This window comes from Chrysoperla carnea, chromosome 5, assembly GCF_905475395.1.
Source record: "Chrysoperla carnea chromosome 5, inChrCarn1.1, whole genome shotgun sequence".
NCBI lineage: Eukaryota > Metazoa > Arthropoda > Insecta > Neuroptera > Chrysopidae > Chrysoperla > Chrysoperla carnea.
This window is the reverse complement of record NC_058341.1, coordinates 8,826,814-8,847,315: the sequence shown is the minus strand read 5'-3', so window position 1 is coordinate 8,847,315 and position 20,502 is coordinate 8,826,814. Positions and strand designations below refer to the sequence as shown.

Genomic DNA, 20,502 nt, shown 5'->3' with positions numbered 1-20,502 from the left:
TATCACAGTGTTCTAAAGAGATTCAACAGAAGATAACGACCGCTCAATAAAAAAATTCGGTAAATCAATCTCAATTTTTTCCTCAGTGTTTTCCATTTTTTTCTTTTGTGGTGCAAAAAATGATGTAATTTTTTTACTTTTAGTTTTTGGTGCCTCCTCCTTTTTACTTTTATCCACTTTCGTTTTCTTGGGTTTAACTTCATCCTCATCCACTTCTGGCCACGTAACTTTAACCGCAGAATTATGTAAAATTTTCTCAGCAGTTGACCAACTGAATCGCACTAATTGTGGATATCCAAAAACTGGATCCATATGTTTAACAAGAAATTTTTTTGTTAACGGATCATTTGGATAACCACTACCAAACTCCTTGTAATCAGATTCAATTTCCTCGGGGAATTTCCATACTTTCAAAGCGTGATCTCGCGTTACTTTGGCGCATATACTTGCAGCCGATACAATTGGGAATAATGAATCAGCTTTTTTTTCAACACGAAATTTAATTTTAGTTCCAAAACGTTTACGTAAATTTTCACGATGTTTATCGGGTGGACCTAGTGTATCAACGTATACTTCTGTTAAATTAACACCTGCATCCAGGACCTTTTGAATGAGACGAAAAGTGGATTGTAAAGCAACCTCGTTAAGTGTCGTTTTAACTGGACTTAACATACTATTCGAAATAAAATTTGGAGAATTTAATTCAACAACCCAACCGATATAATCTGAAGCTGAACTTATTTCGACGAGTAAATTATTTCGTTGTAATTCGTTTAAGGTTTTGGAATCGGCACATTTTAATGTCTTTAAATCATCATTTTTTTCGATAGGACAATACGCTACCCCATAAACCATTGGTCCTAAGTAAATAAGGTATAGCGGAAATAAATTACGAAATTAAATCAAAAATTAATTAAGTATGTATGTTAAACCTACCTAATACGGGGCCACGACCGGCTTCATCGACTCCTAAAAGACATGGAGTTTCCTTACATATTTGTGGAACATCAGAAGCGTAAATAATATTTTTGGTATTATCGTTATTTGTTAAAAATTCTTTTAATGTGTCCAAAATATTTGGTTCATTCGATGTCTTACTTTCAATTTCATCGTCACTCATGTTTAATACTTTTGTTAAAAAGAATTCGCGCTATTTTTAATTGAAAAGATGGTTGAACATCTGTCAAATAAAAGTATACAAGCCAGCTGTCTTAAATTATTATACTGTTAACGCCATCTGTCAAAAATTTATAGAACGAGTAATTCATTTATCAACTTGACTGTTAATATTAATGCCATCTATCGGAAAACTCTAGATTTAACTCGCGAGCCCTCAAAATGTTGAGCTTTTTGCTAAATAATACAAATTGTTAGAATTTCATGATCACTCATGTTTAATACTTTTGTCAAAAATAATTCGCGCTGTTTTTAATTGAAAAGATGGTTGAACATCTGTCAAATTAAAGTATTCAAGCCGGCTGTCTTAAATTATTATACTTTTAACGCCATCTGTCAACAATTTATAGAACTAGTAAGTCATTTACCAACTTGAATGTTAATATTAACGCCATCTGTCGTAAAACTCTAGATTTAACTCGCGAGCCCTCACAATGCTGAGCTTTTTGCTAAATAAATATTGAAAAATTTATGTTATCCTTTTTGTTTAGCTCCTAGAATTCTAAACAAGAAATTTGTTTTAATTCAAAAACCAAAACCAAAGAATACAGATTTGCTAAAACCTTTTTTTTTTTTAGACTACCGATTATTTGCTTCTCTAAAAGAAATTTTTTAAAACTTCACAACAATTTTCATGCTTTTCCACAAACAATTGATAAAATTGTTTAATAATTTTAATTATTTTTCACTTCTATTAAATAATTAAATAAAAAATTATACAAATTAAACAGCATTTTAAAAAACTTAGAAATTGAATGACAAATGCGCATGTTATCAATAAAATAAATAAACTTCAAAAATACGTTACATTTTACAAGCTGTTACAAATTCATTGGTCGTTTTGAATGGAATTCAGTTTGTTTTGATCGTTTGAAATATATGGGCCCATAAAATATGAGTGTTTTATTTTAAATGTGACTAATAATAATAATTTTTTAACAAAATGGAACCTTCGAAAGAGCCGATAAGTGTTCGAACAGGACGATTAAATAATCAAATAGTTGCCAGAAATTCCCAACCCACAAAAACATCAAATTTAATATATCGTGATAGTTTACTCGATGCATTTATCGCTTTTTACGATGAATGTAACAACGATTTTTTAATAAAGAATGATAAATTAATCGCACAATTTGTTGAAGAATTTCGTACGGCTTTATTAGATCTCAAACAAATACGTCCAAGTATTTATGATTTTGAAGTACGAAATGTTATCGGACGTGGACATTTTGGGGAAGTTAATGTGGTCAGAGAAAAACAGACTGGTGATGTTTATGCAATGAAAACATTACGAAAATGTGAAATTTTAAAGCAAACCGGTGTTTCGTTTCACCAAGAAGAACGTGATATTATGGCTACAGCCACATCGCCATGGCTAACCGCTTTACAGTATTCATTTCAAGATAGTTCGAATCTTTATTTTATAATGGAATTTCATTCTGGAGGCGATTTATTGGGTATAAATATTTGATTTTTCCCTATTTTGATCATTTTGCTAAGTTGAATTTATTGTTTGTAGCATTATTGGAAAGGCATAATGGAGTTATTCCCGAAAGTTTTTGTCAATTTTATTTAGCTGAGCTAACACAAGCCATAAATGCTTTACATTTAATGGGATACGTTCATCGTGATTTGAAACCAGAAAACGTGTTGTTAGATAAATGTGGCCATTTGAAATTGGCTGATTTTGGTTCGGCTGCAAAATTATCAAGTAAAGGAAAAGTTTGTAGTGAATTACCGGTTGGTACACCCGAGTATATCGCACCAGAGGTTCTTAAATCAATGGAAAATGGAGGATCATATGGGGTTTGTATTTTTTATTTTTTACCAAATTATTTTTGATGATGAAAATTGTAAAGGCATGAGCCTTCTAGTTCTATAAGTCGATGAATGAATCCCCAAATCATAAAAATCGGGGATAATTTATCCAGGAAGTGTAAAATAATCTTAAAATAAGGCAATTTTAAAGTAATATTCTATTTCAGAATTAGAAATAATTGAGGGTCTATAATACTTCTTATACTTAAATAACAAAATCAAGCTTTCGTTGTTTTCGCGAAAGTGTTGATAATGCCATTAATATCCAGATGTTTAGAAGAGCTAGTCAAAATAATTTTTCCTGCCCCATTGAGGCACGCATCCAAGATTTTACCCCGCGAAGTGTAGAAAACGATCTCTCTGTGGTAGCTAAGCTGACCGGAAAATTTGTCAGTATTTGTAAGAAAATTTTTATATTAGCGTACAAATCTTGGTAACATGCGTCAATGAGATGAGCTAGAAAACAGATGAGCTACTTCTGTTTTCTAATTGGCCATCCAGAGTCCATCATTTATAACAGTTGAGTCACTATCATCAATGAATCGCCGCGCTGGTATATCTGAACGGCTTTTTTCATTGCCTGAATATCGATATTTAAGTCCTTGACATCAACATTTGATTAAGGTTGTAAAACTCCCAACTGCAGAAATTAGTCGAGTACCTCTGGAGACAATCTTTGCCCCAAATCATTGATAACGGAATCTAATAGGGGTATCTAAATTGATTTCCGAAAGTACATACTTCGACAAGTCCCAACAAGTATTTAAAAACCGTTATAGGGGGAATAATTTTTTTTTTCATGAATCAATTAAGCATGAAACATGATTATCGTTGCCCGACAAGTCCTGACAAGTTTGAAAACCGTTGACAACACTTTGAAACCATTGGCTTGCACCTGGTTTTTCTACAAAATTCTATTTTTAATTATAATTTCTAACTTAATCTAATTTTCCTAAATTATTTAAGTTTTTCCTTGAGAAATCGCTATTAAATTATCTTTTTTTTGTTTATTTTCAGACTGAATGTGATTATTGGTCGTTGGGTATAATTGCATACGAAATATGCGTCGGTTGTACACCGTTCACAGGCTCCGCACTCACGTCCATATACAACAACATCATGAACTATTCCTTAAAATTATCATTCCCAGAAGAATGTAATATATCGGATCCATATAAACATTTTATTAAGGCTTTACTCATCGATGGTAATGCCCGATTGAACTATAAGGGATGTTTGGAACATGAATTTTTTAACAGTATTAATTGGAATCGTTTACGAGATGAAGTACCACCGTTTGTACCGAAAGTGAATTCAATTGATGATACATCGAATTTTATCGAAATTGAACATAAACCACATGTGTGTACATCGACTATGGAGAATTTGAGGAATAAAAGGATGTTTACGGGACGGAATTTACCATTTATTGGATTTACATACACGCCAGATGTACCAGAATTGGAAATCTCTGTACACATTAAACCTAGTAAGTCAAAAGAAATAAAAGTCAGTTTTTAAATAATTATAATCGCTATAATAATAACAAAATCAAAAAATTGCCGGGCTCCGTGAAAGTCAGCGTCAATTACAAGAATTTTCATACTATATCATATATTAACTTCGGGGCTAGATTAGAAGCCCAGAGGGTTTGAGTTTAGTGAAGTATAAATCTTGTTTATGCAAGCATATCAAATAAAATATAAAGTTATTCATTGTCTATTACTCGATTTTTCCTATCTGACCAAGAAAAAATCATAGTCATTATCTTTTTTTTTTGTATGAAATTTGTTTCTATTTTGTACGTTCGTCTTAGAATTTCTCCATACTTTATTCGAATTTTAATTGAAAAATACCGAATTCCCATTTGATTTTTCCAGATTGGAACAATAAAAATGCCTTAGATGAGAAAAACAAAGAAGTAGAATATTTACATAAAAAATTAGCGGAAATTGATAACGATACCAAAGATATAAAACTATTAAAAAAACGTCTTGCCGAAGTATTAAATCAATTACGTAAAGTTGAACAAGTACGTGAAACACTTGAAAAAGATTTAGCATTAAGTAAAAATCAAGTATCACATTACAAGCGTAGTATTGAAGCGGAACGTTTAGAACGTAAGGAAATTGAAACCAAAGCATTGGATTTAATAAAAATGACAAAAAAACGTTGGGAAGAGGCTGAAGCAATTAAAATTACAAAATTAAATGAAGAAATTGAGGAAGGAACACAACGTATTACGGATCTATGTACACAGAATAATGAGCTAGTTTCACAGTTGGAACGTTGTCAAAACGATTTGGCGAGTACACGCAGCGAGTTAGAAGAATTGAAGAATTTACAATCGGAGTATAAGGTTAGATAAATATTTCTTTTCTTAAAATTTATAGGTTTTAATAAACATTGAGAAAATTTGGCTTTTGGATTGCGTCCCTAGCACCTAGACCTAAAACCTACAGCCTTTCTGTATCTGATGTCCCTGTGGGTTTCTGCTGGTGTAGATAACCTAGACGAAGGTTTGTATCATCGTTCTCCATGCAAGTCTTACGAATGTTTTATTCAAAGACACTAGAGCATAGCTCAAAGGTCTAGATACGGGAATTTCTAGTAATCAGGTTTACCTTGTCGTAACCACCCATTGATTCGGTAAATTATGAAGCGTCTTGCTACAGAAATACCAAATTCAGGCAAAAGGGTGATCCCTCCCGTGCCACAAGTTTACTACCTCGTTTTCCTTCACGCTAGAGTGGCCCAATACCCATATCAGCCTGGCTGTATTTATGCAATGTCTAGCGGTTTAGTTCCCCGAGAAGTATTCATAGATAATTGTTTAAGAACTTTCTAACGCCTAATTGATAAATTTCCTTTATCTCTTATTAATAATTTGTTTGAAAAGTCTGAAGAAATATTTGATTGGATTAATTAACACAAGCCACCCTATATTATGTAATTCAAAAGAAAACGACTAACGGTTTAATTCCTCGAAGCATTCATAGACATTAGGGAGCAAAACAAGCAAAACAGAATTTAACATGGATTCTCATGGCTGAATCTCGGACATAGTATTTGACGTCATATGCTGAACATTGCATATGACGTCAAATACTATGCCCGATCTCTCTGTTTAATATTTGTCTAATTAGTAGTTTAAAATGCGTATATCATCTGTATTTCTTGGACGATTTTAATTTTAATATCACTTATCCCTTAGGCGCTACGATGCCACAGACAGGCACATACATATAGTGGTCAAACTTATGACCCCCTTTTTTTGATTCGGTGGTTAAAAATAATAGACAATTGTATGGCATTTTGGCCAAATTATACGAGATTTTAAAAACGTTTGTCTTATTTTACAAGAAATCAACAAATACAGATTTTAAATAAACTGTATAACGAACATACCTAAAATACATTATTGTTTATATTATTATCTATACTTTATTGGTCTATGATCTATGTGAACAAAGTGGAACAAAGCTAATATAATTTTTATGTATGTTTATTATTTTTATCCTTTTTTTTTTCTTGTTTGTTATTTTTAAGTTTCAAAATAACAATAAATGATTCAAAAACATAACACGAAAGCCGTTAAATAAAAAAAGTTGTCATTTTAAAACAAAAATCCAATAAAAGTGAATAAAATACGAATTATTATTGAAAAAAAAAAAATGTAGTTAATTTGTTTTATTTAAAAGTTATCAAAGTTTATTTGTATTTTTACAAAAAAAAAACTTCTTATCTGCGTAAAAACAGATCAAAATGGAACCAAAACATGAATTCCAATTTATTTTGGTAATTAAAACATTAAATTTGGAAATAAATGTACAAGAAAAAGTGAAAATGTAACCGATTTCGTGATTTGTTATTTTATCCAGAAAGAGTTTAATGTTTATAATTAAACTCTAAAAGAGTTTAGAGTTTAATGTTATGTAATCGTATCCTTTTGAAATGGGTAAATCAAGACAGTTTTTCCCAAATTGACGGATTTTTCCACTATCTAATTTTTATATTTACATAAAAAAACGGTTACATAATCATTTTGGATACCAAACTTTAAGTGACCCTTGACGTTCAATATTATTACTATTTCTTTATTGGCGTTAATATTGAACGTCTAAGGGCCACTTTAGGGATAATATTTGATTACAACGAGCAATAAATAAAATTTAAATATAAACCTTTTTTAAACGAAAACTATTTATTTATTTAGGATAAAATGATTCGTTGCCGTGAACGAAATCGTCAAAGTATTTATGGTGTTCAAACACAATTAGAAAAAATAAATACAGATGCCACTGAACAAATCGAAAAGTTACAACAAAAAATTAATGAAGAAGTTAGTACACGTTTAAATATGGAAAATGAATTAGAAGCATATAGAAATATGTCGAAAAAATATGAAAATGAATTAGAAAAACATGTACAAGAGAATTTTACACTAAAAGAAACAATCGAAAATTTACGTGAGAATTGTAATGAACTTACATCGTTAAAATTACAATATAGCGAATCGAAAAAACATTTCGAACAAGTTCAAAGTAATCATGAAAATATTGTTACCGAATTAAAGGAGTTATTAAACCAAGAAAAATTGGATGCGTCTCAATTACGAAAAGAAATTCGAACTTTAAATTCAGAATTAAATAAAACCCAATGTGCCTTAGATAAAATAACGAATAGTTCAAAATCAATTCAAAATGATTACGAAAATCAACTATCACAGCTGCGAGAACAGTTAATCGAGGCAAATCGAATACGTGAGGAACTTCATGTACAGCTACGTGAAGCCCAAGAGAGTGATGAATTAAATCGAAGTCGTGTCAATGATTTGGAACAATTAGTCGCAAGATTAGAACAAGGTGTGGCAAAATTGGAAGCAAGTGATGGACAAGAAGATCAAATTGCACGATTAGAGGCACAATTAGCACATGCTCATGAATCATTAGCTGTTGAAAAACATGAAGCTCGTGCTGCAAAAACTGCTTTATGGCGTAAAGAAAAAGAATTATCTGATCTTGAATTAGATAAACGAATTACCGCACGAGAATTAAAATCTGCTACCGAAAAAATTACTAATCTTAATGAGGAAATTAAAGAATTAACAAAAGCACTATCAATTGAAAAAGAATTACATGCTACAGATATCGAAGCTTTACAAGAAAAATTCAATGAAGAAAATAGTACGGTGAAAAACTTAGAATCAGAAATAACAACACTGAAAAAAGATTTTGAACGTACAAAGAAAGAAATTTTATCGGAGAAAGAAAAATATGAAAAATTATTAAAAGATAGTAAAAAATTAGAAATGCAAATGGATGGTTTACGCAGTGAAAAACGTGAATATGAACGACAAGTGAATCGATTAAAAGACGATATGGATCGAGTTGTTCGAGAAAAGAATAATTTAAATCAGAGTTGTGAGAAAAATCGTAATGAAACACAAAAATATGAAACTTTGTTGGCGCAACGTGATCGTGAATTACAAAATTTACAAATGGTAAGTTTAATTTTGGTATTTACGATTTTATTAAGATTTTATTATTTCCAAAAGGAACAAGAACCGGGAAAATTCGAGCCTATCATAAAATGATTGACCGGGAGTTTGTCGATTTAATTACAAAAAAATCTGTATTTATTTTTAGAATCACAATGTACTTCGTGAAGCTTGTAGTATGTTAGAAAATCAATTAGAAAACTACGATTGTCTAATTGAAGAGTGTGAGAAAAAACAGAAAAATTTATTAAACGAAATTGAAGAGCACAAGAAACGTATTGAAAAATTACAAGCGGATGTACAAACTGGAAAACAGAATATTAACGAACAAATTTCATTAAAATCTTTGGCTGAAAAGCGAGCTGAACGTTTACAAAATGAATTAAAAGAATTGAGCGATGAAAAAGAGACACTTGCAGTAAGTTTATAAAACTTTCAATGTCAATCAATTCGATTAAATTTTGCGTATTTTTTTTTTAGCAACAATTATCGCAGTACAAAACAGCTTGTGAAAATTTGAATGAACAATTGGCAGTATGCGAATCACAATTATCTGAACATGAGCTTAATATAACAAATTTGAAGCGATATTTGGAGGTGGCTCAAAAAGAACAAAATCTTTTAAAAGAAGAATCGTCACATCGTTTAACATTATTGCAAAGTGTAAAAGAATCAAATTTGAAAATTAATCATGACTTACGAATTGCTCAAGTAAGTTTTATTTTTTAATACTAATAAATTATTCAACACAAGATTTATGACTTTTTGACACCTCCTCCACGTCATCCCACAGGTGGTCACATTTGTGAAATCTCCTCCTTGGAGTGACGTCACATATTTTTCAATTTTAGATTTATAAATAATTAAGGTAGTTCGAGCGCAAAGGCAATTTTAGATTTAGGGTTGAAACTATTTGTAATTTATTTTCAACTTTGATGATGAATTTAATTATACCTTCATAAATGTAGACGAAATATAAGAATATTATTTTTCGATATCTTATTGGTTTTCGAAATATCGAAAGCTAAGTTCATGACTTTGACCTACAATTATTGAAACTTTAAGCACAGTTCCTTTCGATTAAATGGAATAAAGACTTTCCAATTTAAAATGTATCTCCTATCTCTTACCGTTTAGGTCAAATCTGATGTCAGAACATGATGCCCCCCCCCCCACAAAACTCTGAAACTTTTATTATAAAACTTAATGTTTAAATTAATTATGCCCTTTTTATTATAAAACTGAATGTTTAAATTAATTTTAACCATATTTTTTTAGGCTGAAATAGAATCTTTGAAATCATTAAATATTGATCTCGAATCACAATTACAAGAGAAAATTCATTATTATCAACAACGTGAGTTAAAATCAGATGCTCAACAGCAGCAACAAGCTAAGCTAATAAACTATTTACAAACAAAACTTGAAGAGTATAATAAAAAGAAAAAAACATTCACCGATAAATTATTCCGACATAGTAAAAAAGAAAATATGCCTCCATTACATTTACGCTTAGCACGTGATGTTGAAACAAAATTACAAGAGGAAAAAGCGAAAAATAAAGAATTAAATGATGAATTACAGAAAATTAAGGGTACTTTATCAAAACAACAAAGTTTTAAAGTAGCCGCTACAGTTTCTAATGGATCATCAGCGGTGGATAAACGGAATTCAAAAATTGTAGATGGAGAAATTACTATTAAATCGTTGACAAGTCCTATGGAAGGCTTTGTTAAACTTACCGAGTAAGTTTTTATTAAAATTTTATTAAAAAAGTGTTTTGAGTAATTATTCTGTGATATTAACTTTGGATTTTTTTTGTTCGCAGTGGTACCAAATGGATTTGGGAAAATAAATATTTACGATTGGAAGACACCCATTTACGTTGGTACGATCAAATCGAAAGTACAACACCCATATCGAAAATAAATTTAACATCAAACGAACTCACCATACAATTAATTGAAGATATCCCGTTAAGCGAGTGTAAAAATATCACTGAACGTGATCAACCGCTAATCTTTAAAATCGGAACAAAACCAAAAACAACTTGTTGGCCAAGTCAAATTCTATATATAATGGCATCTAGTACGAATGCAAAATTAGCATGGATTGGAGCGTTAAAGAAAATTATTCCTAACTTAATAACCGGATCATCATCACAACAAATCGGTAAAATTGTATGGAAAACATCTGCGGAAGTTGTACGAACAATTGTTGAAATTGATACGAATATCTTATTGATTGGAACACTTAATGGCATTTTTTCGGTTAAAGAAAATGGTTCGACAGCTGTTTTAATGGGAGGTGTTAAAAATGTCATTCAACTTGATATCCATCGTAAACTTGGTCTAGTAATAATGATTGCTGGTGAAAAATCGTACTTACAAATTATTTGTCTACGCGTAATGGAGGGTTTAGCAAAAGCTTCGTCATGTAGTAATCCAATTATATGCCCACAATTAGTTTTAGACGATGAATTCCATTTATTTGAAATCTCCCCGAATACACATATGATGTGTGGGGCAACGAAGACCCAAATTATAATCTTTAAATACAATAATAGTAATTTTACTCCTGTGCGAATGTTAGACACCGCACAACCGTGTTCTTGTCTCTTGTTGCGTGAACATTCTCTATTAGTTGGGGCAAATAAATTCTTTGAAATTGATTTACGTAACTTTTCAGCTGAAGAATTCCTTGATGCTTCCGATACATCACTTTTAAGGGCTGTTTATCTGTATAAAACGAATTCTTACCCCATTGGTTTAATTGATGTCAGTAATAAACAACAAAATGAATATTTGATATGTTACAAGGAGTTCGGTATATTTGTAGATGAATTCGGTCGACGTAGTCGAGAACATGATTTCAAATGGAATCATGTACCGAAGAAAATTGCTTATAAAAAACCATATTTATTTATTTTTTACACGAGTTTTATCGAATTATTACGAATTGAACAATATTCATCGGTTTATTGTCCGATTAAATTCGATTTAAGTGATGATGGGGAAGATGTTCGATTTATTGGTTTAAGTAAATTATTAAGTGGGTCAATTTTTATTTATGCGGATCAATCAGTACGTTTAATTGATGGTGCAAGTTTATTAGAAGAGGACGATACTGATGGAGGGGATGTTACGGAATCGGAACAAGATGCTAATGATCAATTTAGTTTTACGAGTTCAATGGTGGAATCGTTAGATCGTTGTGGTGTCGATGATGAAGAATCATCGACAGATGTTGATTTTAATAATCGTAAAAAAATTGTACAATTTCAAAAACAAACAGATCTCTAAATTATCTTTGATAGATTTTTATTTTAAGTTTGTCTTATCTTTTGTCTTATGGGAGATTGGGGGGCTGGCTTTGGTTAGTTTTTGGAACTATAAGTGTCAAATTGATTCGGATTTGTGTACAATCCATTGAAATATTGACAATTTTGTAATTACAAATTCTTCTCTATCTTAAACAGTTTTGTTCTGTTCGGATAAGATGGGAAATTTGCTCTATATCAAATGTTTATTAATTAAGCAAAACTTAAACTAATCAAAACAGTTTTTCAAAATTCTAACGAATTCAAAACAAATTCAATGGGAGGAGTTTCCGAACACATAATATATTTGTACCCTACTTTCCCCTTGATTTTTAATCATTTGCTCAAACTCCCCTTGCATTTCTATTTCTATGTATTTATTATTATATATTTCTAAAGTTATAATTTTTCAAACCGGACTTCTCCCACCGTCCAGACACCTGGACTCTTCGAAATTCTATTTTTGGAACATTTTAGTTCCCGTACTAAAACAAGCAAGTAGTAAATTTGATTTGTGTAGGATGTGGCAAGACTGATGTTTCCCGATTATTCATGATATCATTGCGAACGTAATTATCAATTCCGCATGAATCAAATTTGCTAAAGGGCAGTTTCTTATTTGCGTTTCATAAATTTTAATTCATAGAATCATATTTTTGATCCCTTAATTGTTTAACCAAGTTTTATTGAGTTCTAGAAATAAAATCTTGATTTTAGATTCATGTATCAAATGATTATTAATTTTTTCGATAAGATTTCGATTTTTTTAAGTGCTATTTGTATTTAAATATGTTCTGTTCCATTTTTTTTCAATTGTATTTGAATATTAATTGTTTTGTATACGTTTTTAAATGTGAAAATCGAATAATTTTGAATGTACGAATATAAAACATTTTTTTGGTTTAAATTTCCTTTAAAATAATTTTTAATAGAATGTTTTAGTAGAATATTATTTGTATTTTTTTTAAATATATTTTTCTTAGAAAATTTTAAAATGATTTTATTTATTGTCCCTTGGGAAATTTGATTTATTTATTTTTTACTAGGATCTTCTTGAAATTAGAAGAATTTAATATTACCCAACAAATTATTGGTAATCGGGTAAGTATAACACAGAAATTTAAGTGACAAAATTGTTTAAGGTGAGTAATTAAGTTGCAAACGTTCGTTAACTTTCGAACATTAGATATCTAAGTTTCAATTCAATTGAAATTTGGTTTATAAATGGCTGATTCATAAAAATAAAGGCTTTGTTCTGAATGACTGACTGGCGGATCAATGCACAGCCTAAAGCGTTGATCGTAGAGACTTGAAATTTGGTGTTTTCTTTGCATGACTTAGGCATCCGATGTGAAAGAATTTTCCAAAATTCAACTCCCTAAAGGGATGAAATAGGGCCTAAAAATTTGTGTTAAAATCTGTCATTAATTAATTTATAAAAAAATCGATTTTTTTGAACTTTATAACGTTATCAAAATGCAAAAGAATTGATTTTTCACTAGATCACCTTAACTTGAACCTATTTAAACAAATCAAGTACATACATATGGCATAGCTAGAGAATTTTCTAAGAATTAATAATGAAAATGGTAAAATAAAAAAATATTATATGTTTACCTGATTCGAGTGCAACCATCGTAATTGTCGCAGTTGAATCGAATCCACAGATTAAAAAGTTTTTTTTCTTTCACATTTTTCTAAACTAGAAGCGTTTTTTTAAAACGTATTTTTCTAAAAATATAAGCACTACGCATGCGTTGTAAATATCATAAACGGTTTTAACTTTTAAACAAATCTACATGAATTTTACATGTAAAATATAACGAATACAGTTTAAAAAATTATTTAAAATTGTTTATTTTAATTTTAGTATGTTTTTAACACAATTTTATAGTTAATTTAGAATAAAATTAATTAAATTTTAAAGAAAAATACATCACTCTCTAAAGGACGCGTTAATTTTGTTGTTCACCAAATTTTGATCTGCGCATGCTCAATATAGTGTTCAATTGTTTAAAAGTTAATTTATTTTTAAAGTATTTTATTTAATAAGAATATTTTGATATTTAATGAGTTTTATATATCAAAATATTCAAAAACCTTTTAATTTAAGTAATTTTAATAATTTAGGATTACTTCAATTAATAATATCTAAGTTTTTAATTAAAAACCACCGTAATGTTTGACACAACCGACACAACAAGCGTTAAACTACCGATTTATTGCGCATGCGTTGTAAATGGTAAAACGAAATTTAAAATACTAAAAACATTCATCGATAAATTGATGAGTTAAATTAATAATATGATTGAAATTATTTAGATCAAATTCTGAAAGAAATGGTGTTTGTAAAATATGAGTAAAACCAATATAAAACATACTGCCAATATAGGCCTTATATTTATTATATAAGTCTATTTCTTCAAGGCTAGATAAAGGTCAATTAAAATCCATACGCATTGCCCTTGGACAAATGCCCTTCTGATCCACTTTCTTCTTACTAATTGAGACAACGGAAGCCCCATTAACTGCCCGTCGTCTGTATTTAGCAAAAAATATCTTCTCAACCAATATTCATCCTTATCTCATCTTTTGATTCCAAAACTTATCCACTTGAACAACTCATCCTGGTTGAAAAAAAATTTGAAGAAATTCTTAATAAGTCATAGAAACTCTGAAAAATTCTTAAAAACTCTGAAAAAGTCTTAGGAACTCCGAATTACTCAACGTTTTTGGACTGTCTAATTCAGAGTTATCCAGACTTAATAAGTGTAAGCACACATTCGTAATTACAGCGACCTAACAACCTTCAAAAAACACTGTGCTACTTGTCTCGGTTTTAAGTCCTACGAAATCCTGGCCCCGCCCCGTGTAGGAAATACTCAAAATTTTCGTTGGAAATATAAATGAAAAACGATATTTTATTAAAATATATTTGTGCACTTAAAATATAAAAAATTATTTACAAAAGAAAAAAAATGAATTGTTTTATTAATATAATATAATTTTAATGACTTAATCAATATTCAGTTTTCGAAAAGCACCTTCTGTACCATAAATTGAATCAGAATTAAATAATGAATGATTATTATTTTGTTCAATACGTTTTTTATTATCCGCTTTAATATTATTCTGTTTTAAAAACCAGTCACGATTATCTGTTATTTTTTTATGACCAATATCATGTAATGTTTGCATTGAAGGTAAATTACCACCATAATCTTTTGGTATACAATCTTTTGGTAGGATTTCTTCGAGATCAAAACCTTCTTTATGTAAATTAAACTGTAAAAATAATATAAAAATATATATAAGTTATGTTTTAGAGGTGGTGGAAGGAGGAAGGCTGAAGCCTGATTAGTAGATCTTTCGGACCCTTTTGAACAAACTTCTAATTAAATCATCTTCGATCCTGGAACTTCTTTTTAGCCCTTAGATGCTATTCATAAATTACGGCAAGCTACTTTCGTTTTTTGAACCACGGTTTCTGTCAATTTCTTTCCGGTTTTTGCCAATGAAGCGGATGGTTTTATTGCACAGACTACTCGTTCAATCGGTAATGGCGGATCTGCCCCTTGATTTAAAAGGGATTTTATTATCCGAGCAGATTTGATTAATGATGGTTTTCGTGAATAACTGTTCGAATACAGCCCTAAGTAAAGCTCACTGACTGATTGACTAAAAGATGCGATTTTTTTGCATTCTACGCGGAATTGCTTGAAAACTGCAACTTTTTTTTTTGCAATCTTTCGGAAAATCGGAAAACACACCCAAAACTGACGTTTTTATGTTGTATACATGCTAGAAAGATGGGATTTTCGTCAGAAATCACAGAATACTTCGAAAAATTTCATTACCCACATCGCAACCTCTCAGAATATCGGAAAATTCTCCCAAATTTACGTTTTTTAGTTCTATTACTTTTTGGTAAGATATTTTTTTAAAGTTATCTTATAATTCATGTAATTTTATTTTCTGTGATAAAGGACCAAGGCCGAAGGCTGCCACGGGGATCAAGGGGACCCCCTTTCGAGCCAAGCGAGTATAAAAGGGAAAGGACTTTAAAAGGTATTTTTACTTACCCGATTACGCATTTTTTCTTTCATACAACTCTTAAAAAGGGTAACTAACGTATGAATATTATTTGGTGTATTAATTAAATGAATTTGTGCTAATCGTTGCGGATACGCTTGTTGTACGAGCGATAACATTTTGGATAATAACACAGGTTGTGCTAATCGCGTACAATGTCCTGCACCCATATGCTTAACATCGAATACAAATATATCACCAGCAATTGCTTTTTCTTCTAACATTCTTAAATCGGCTGTAAAAAAAATATAGAAATTAGGTATTCGGTTTCTTTGAATTTATATTTCGAAAACAATCCGAAAACAATAGCTTTTTGTATGTGATTTTGGAAGATATCTCAGAAACCGCGCTTTCAATAATCAAATAAATTCGATTTTGAAACTTTTGGGTCAAAATAAGCTTATATAATGAGTTTCAGCAAAATTGAGTATCAAAATTTTTTTTCGACTTTTCGCATTTTTCTTAAAGGGGTACCCCTTTGCAAAAATCGAAAAAATTTAGAAAATTTTTTTGTTTCGGAAATTGGTAAAACTCGGTTGGTAAGTTTAATTTGACCTATAAATTACAAAAATCGGGTATATTTTACAATGAGGTGGGTAGTTTTCGAGATAAAGCTGAAAATCTTATAAGATTCAACCGTATTTCAGAAGCAAATTTATCTAATCATGAAATGAACCCAATTTTCGTATTTTTTAATCATTAACTCTTGTTACCCCATTGAAAAAATCGAAACAAATAACTTTTTCGGGTTTAATTGATAATTATTTGAGAAATTTTCCATGATATTGCTCGAAATCCTATATCAAGAAAAGGTTCCGGAAAAAAAAGTGTTAGAAGGATTGGATGATTAAATAGCATAAGTTGTACCGAAGTACAACCTCAATCCTTCTGACGAAAAACGTTGAAAATTTATACAATTGTATAAAATTTATATCCAAGAAAACAAATTTCTTAATAAAAATTAATTAATTTAATTTAATTTAATTTATTTTAAACTTGACCGTTACGTTTCATTAAACATTTAATATATGTACCTAATAATTAATTAAGCCATTAATTTCATTAACAAAATTATTGCATATTGTAATAGACATACAGTAATAGATCGTTAGCCCACAATGAATAGAAATTTTTAGGATTCTATTTGTTTGCCATTTTGAGGGTTGGTATATAGTTAATAGTGATGGGACGAATGTTGGACTTTGTTGAATGAATGAAGCTGTTAACTTTCTTCATTAGCGTAAAAGAGTCCGTCGTATAAGTCTATTAAAAAGAAACCGTATACTTATGTCCATCTAAAGTAGTCAGGCTGTTGTGTAGTTAACTAGGCAATTTGTATGACATACATGTAATAAAATTGTCTAAAAATATCGTAAAAGCGTCAAAAACCAAAGTTTTTTTATGTTTTCTTTCGATAATTCAAAGCTTCCTACCATTTTTTTCACGTATCTTATTGTCAATAACTTTTTTGAAACATATACGACGGACAAAATAAAACCACGTAAATCGAAAAACTCGATTTGCATATAACATACTCTATCTTCTAATCTTATTACTAAATTTGTTCTAAATCCTCAAAAACGTAGACAAAAGGAAAGAATCCTAAAAATTTTGCTTGATTATGGGCTGCAGGTCTAAAAATCTATATCTTTATTACAAATTTGTTTAGAAACACCATATTAACTTGCGATTCAAGTGTTACAAGGTTTAATAAGTACGATTGAATATTATTAAAAAAAAAAAAAATACATTGATTGCATTTTTAAAAGTTGTTTAAATTGAAATAAATAAAAATCATTACAATTAATAAAAATAATATTATATTTGAGTTGTGAAATTGTTTTGATAATGAAATACCTATTTTTTTTCTAGAATTTATTTATTTATATTTATACCTATTGGGTACAGGGGTGTTCAACAAAGTAAGGGTGTGCCCAAAATTAATGCAAGAATTGAACGTGGGAGAAAACCTTACCTGTCATAAGAATATATCGAAATACATCTTTCGTTACAAACAGCGAAGCATCTACATCGGTGAATTTATGGAAGGAAACTCGATGTCCCGATGGGGATAACTTTGGTATTGTTGCTATTTGGCTGGAAAAAGAGAAATAAATATTACCTATTAATTGAATTTTAGACGTGTCTGAATCGAATTTCTCTCTATTTGCTTAGTGGGAAAAAAAAATTGATGAATGAACTTTTAGACCGTGGGACAAAATGGGTGCTTTGTTAAATGATTAATACATACTTGAAACTTTGTGAGTGGCTTCCTTTTGACAAGTCTACTAAAGTTTCTCTCTACGACTTTTTTCGAAATAAGCATGAGATTACGTCATATTTAAACTATCGTACTGAAAAAAACGCAGTAGGGAATTTGTCGGGCACTATGATCACTTGATAACAATAAGAATAATTAAATAATAAAATATTTTGTACGACAAAAAAACTGCACCGATGAACTCTTCCACCTCGAACATGCTGTACTTAAGTATTTTTGTTTTGAATACATACATGTTTTACTTTTGCTGAGTTGTTGAATAATTATTAATGTTATCAAGTGGTCATAGTGTCCGACAAATTCCCAACTACTTTTTTTCAGAACTCATTTGAAAGCGCAGCATTTTCGAAAAAAGTCAGAAAGTTCGGAGACTCGCCAAAAAAGAAGCCATTTTCTGTCCCATGGTCTATTTATTCTAATACAATATTGTGGAAATTGAGTGTAAAAAATTAAATAATCTTGAAAAACGTACAATGATTGTGATGCTAACTGGATTTCATTTGAAAGTGGATCTCTATCGGCAAAAAATTCTGTTACCGTTGTTCGTGCTGTAAAAAAATTATCCAATTTTTTTTTCGCACGTTCCAAATCATTTTTACATCCACGTAAGAATATTGGCAATAATTCATGATCTAAAAAAATATAAGTTATTTGTGTTAATTCGATCCTGTAAAAATATCAAGAAAAAAAAACTTCTTAAAATTATAGCTATTACTAATTTTCTTAAGATAAGGCAGGTTTTAGGGAAAATAAATTTGAAGGGAGCTGTCTAGAATTAGCCAGTCTAAAGTAATTTTTTTAGCTTAGTATTGAAGGCAAGGAAACTTAAGTTACTTCAGATTGCGTGGCTAAATTCTTAGCTAATTCTAGACTATAGGTATTTTTTCACCTCCAAATATGAAAGTCGGGATAAATGCGGCAAAATTTTCAATCTTTGAACATGAAATTTTGCATTTCTGAAGCTACCTGCAAATTTTCAACTTCCTATCTTTTATAGTTTTGGAGAAAATGGCCACTAAATTTTGTCCTAATTTGCTCCCTCACAGGTAAGCAATTATGTTTACGAAAAATGTTTCAAACAAAAGTTGTTTAATTTTCTATAAGGAACATTTGTTACATTTAATATTTTGTTCTATCTCTAATGGTTTAGAAGATGGGTCCTACGGACTCAAGACCCAATTGCGACCTGTGTTGCTCATTTACGTACTCAAATTCACTTTTTACGTGTTAAGCACGCTATGAAAATTTCAGTTTTCTAGAGTTATCGTGTTGACGGATGGACGGACAAACGGACAAACGGAAATGGATTCATTAGATGATTTATGACAGAAAATATTTATGAAAAATAATTAAAAAGAGCTGTAATAATTATGCATTTATCTTAACGAAATATTAGATAAAAATAAAAATTAACTTTATATTATATTAAAAATTTTTGCTTATATTAAATTTAAAAAAAATTAGTAAAATTAAAGTGGTTTGGCCGTCACGTGACTGGTAAACTAGTCAACTAGGCAATTTGTATGACGTAAATGTAATAAAATACTCCAAAAATATCGTAAACTAGGCAATTTGTATGACGTAAGTGTAATAAAATGCTATGAAAATATCGTAAATGCGTCAAGAACCAAAAGTAATGTTTTTTTTGCATAAACAGAATCTGTGATAAACTTTCTTCATGATGAAAACTTTTTGAAAGCTCATTCATCGATTAATTTTTGTACAGTTAACATTATTTTGAGTTCTTCCATAAGGTACAATGTTAAAAATCACAATTTTAAAATTAAATAATTCAAAATTTTGCCCAAAAAGAGGCCCCAAAACTGTGTTACCGTGACTTGTCCAACAAGCCGAACCACTTTAGCAAAAAATTGTTAAAATTTTCAAAAAGCAAACAATTAAGAAAAAATTGAAGAAAATCATTATATGGTAAATATTTAATTTAATTTTAAAAGAAAAAGAAATATAATAAAAATCTAAAGAAAATGCCAGAAAAACAAAATAAAATTTTTAAATAAAAAAATAATAAAATAAAAAAATATTTACCATAATTTTGAGGTAGATGAGGTTGAAACCGTAACCATTCCGATAATAAATTAATATTAATCTTAAACCGATCACTATCTTCATTTAATTCTTTACAAATAATTTCATATTGTTGAGGTGTTGGACCTAAGAGCACCGATATTTCTTTCATATTTTCCAACATTTATTTATTAAAACTTAAAAATGTATAAAATAAAATTTTTTTTAATCTTCACTTATATTTAACGCTTATATGGTTCTATAGCAAACGATGTTTCGAATTAGACTGAG

The 20,502-nt window shown here is 29.9% G+C and overlaps 3 protein-coding genes across 3 annotated transcripts; 1 reads left to right on the top strand and 2 right to left on the bottom strand.

Moving 5' to 3' along the window:
- Positions 1 to 1,166, bottom strand: LOC123300582 (ribonuclease H2 subunit A). The gene is made up of 2 exons (XM_044883174.1): positions 937 to 1,166; positions 1 to 860 (listed from the first exon to the last, which is right to left on the bottom strand). The coding sequence occupies exons 1-2, from the start codon at positions 1,118 to 1,120 to the stop codon at positions 13 to 15; spliced, it is 1,032 nt and encodes a 343-aa protein (XP_044739109.1). The 5' UTR covers positions 1,121 to 1,166; the 3' UTR covers positions 1 to 12.
- Positions 1,167 to 2,032: 866 nt separating this feature from the next.
- On the top strand, positions 2,033 to 12,431 carry LOC123299809 (citron Rho-interacting kinase). Its single transcript, XM_044882175.1, has 9 exons — positions 2,033 to 2,633; positions 2,696 to 2,982; positions 4,012 to 4,483; positions 4,875 to 5,353; positions 7,211 to 8,497; positions 8,643 to 8,912; positions 8,975 to 9,205; positions 9,773 to 10,239; positions 10,323 to 12,431. Exons 1-9 carry the CDS (start codon positions 2,120 to 2,122, stop codon positions 11,794 to 11,796), a joined length of 5,481 nt encoding a protein of 1,826 aa, XP_044738110.1. The 5' UTR covers positions 2,033 to 2,119; the 3' UTR covers positions 11,797 to 12,431.
- A 2,397-nt stretch (positions 12,432 to 14,828) lies between these two features.
- On the bottom strand, positions 14,829 to 20,502 carry LOC123300444 (retinol-binding protein pinta-like). The gene is made up of 5 exons (XM_044883019.1): positions 20,233 to 20,502; positions 18,659 to 18,818; positions 17,881 to 18,002; positions 15,896 to 16,140; positions 14,829 to 15,098 (listed from the first exon to the last, which is right to left on the bottom strand). The coding sequence occupies exons 1-5, from the start codon at positions 20,393 to 20,395 to the stop codon at positions 14,829 to 14,831; spliced, it is 960 nt and encodes a 319-aa protein (XP_044738954.1). The 5' UTR covers positions 20,396 to 20,502.

Excerpts from the sequence above, each read along its gene's own strand:
- LOC123300582 (XM_044883174.1), bottom strand. The coding sequence starts at position 1,120 with ATGAGTGACGATGAAATTGAAAGTAAGACATCGAATGAACCAAATATT. Across the intron at positions 861-936 it reads CGGTCGTGGCCCCGTATTAG|GACCAATGGTTTATGGGGTA; the intron begins GTAGGTTTAACA and ends TTATTTACTTAG.
- LOC123300444 (XM_044883019.1), bottom strand. The coding sequence starts at position 20,395 with ATGTTGGAAAATATGAAAGAAATATCGGTGCTCTTAGGTCCAACACCT. Across the intron at positions 18,819-20,232 it reads TCATCTACCTCAAAATTATG|ATCATGAATTATTGCCAATA; the intron begins GTAAATATTTTT and ends ATATTTTTTTAG. Across the intron at positions 16,141-17,880 it reads TCGATATATTCTTATGACAG|CCGATTTAAGAATGTTAGAA; the intron begins GTAAGGTTTTCT and ends TTTTTTTTACAG.
- LOC123299809 (XM_044882175.1), top strand. The coding sequence starts at position 2,120 with ATGGAACCTTCGAAAGAGCCGATAAGTGTTCGAACAGGACGATTAAAT. Across the intron at positions 8,498-8,642 it reads AATTACAAAATTTACAAATG|AATCACAATGTACTTCGTGA; the intron begins GTAAGTTTAATT and ends ATTTATTTTTAG. Across the intron at positions 10,240-10,322 it reads GGCTTTGTTAAACTTACCGA|TGGTACCAAATGGATTTGGG; the intron begins GTAAGTTTTTAT and ends TTTTGTTCGCAG.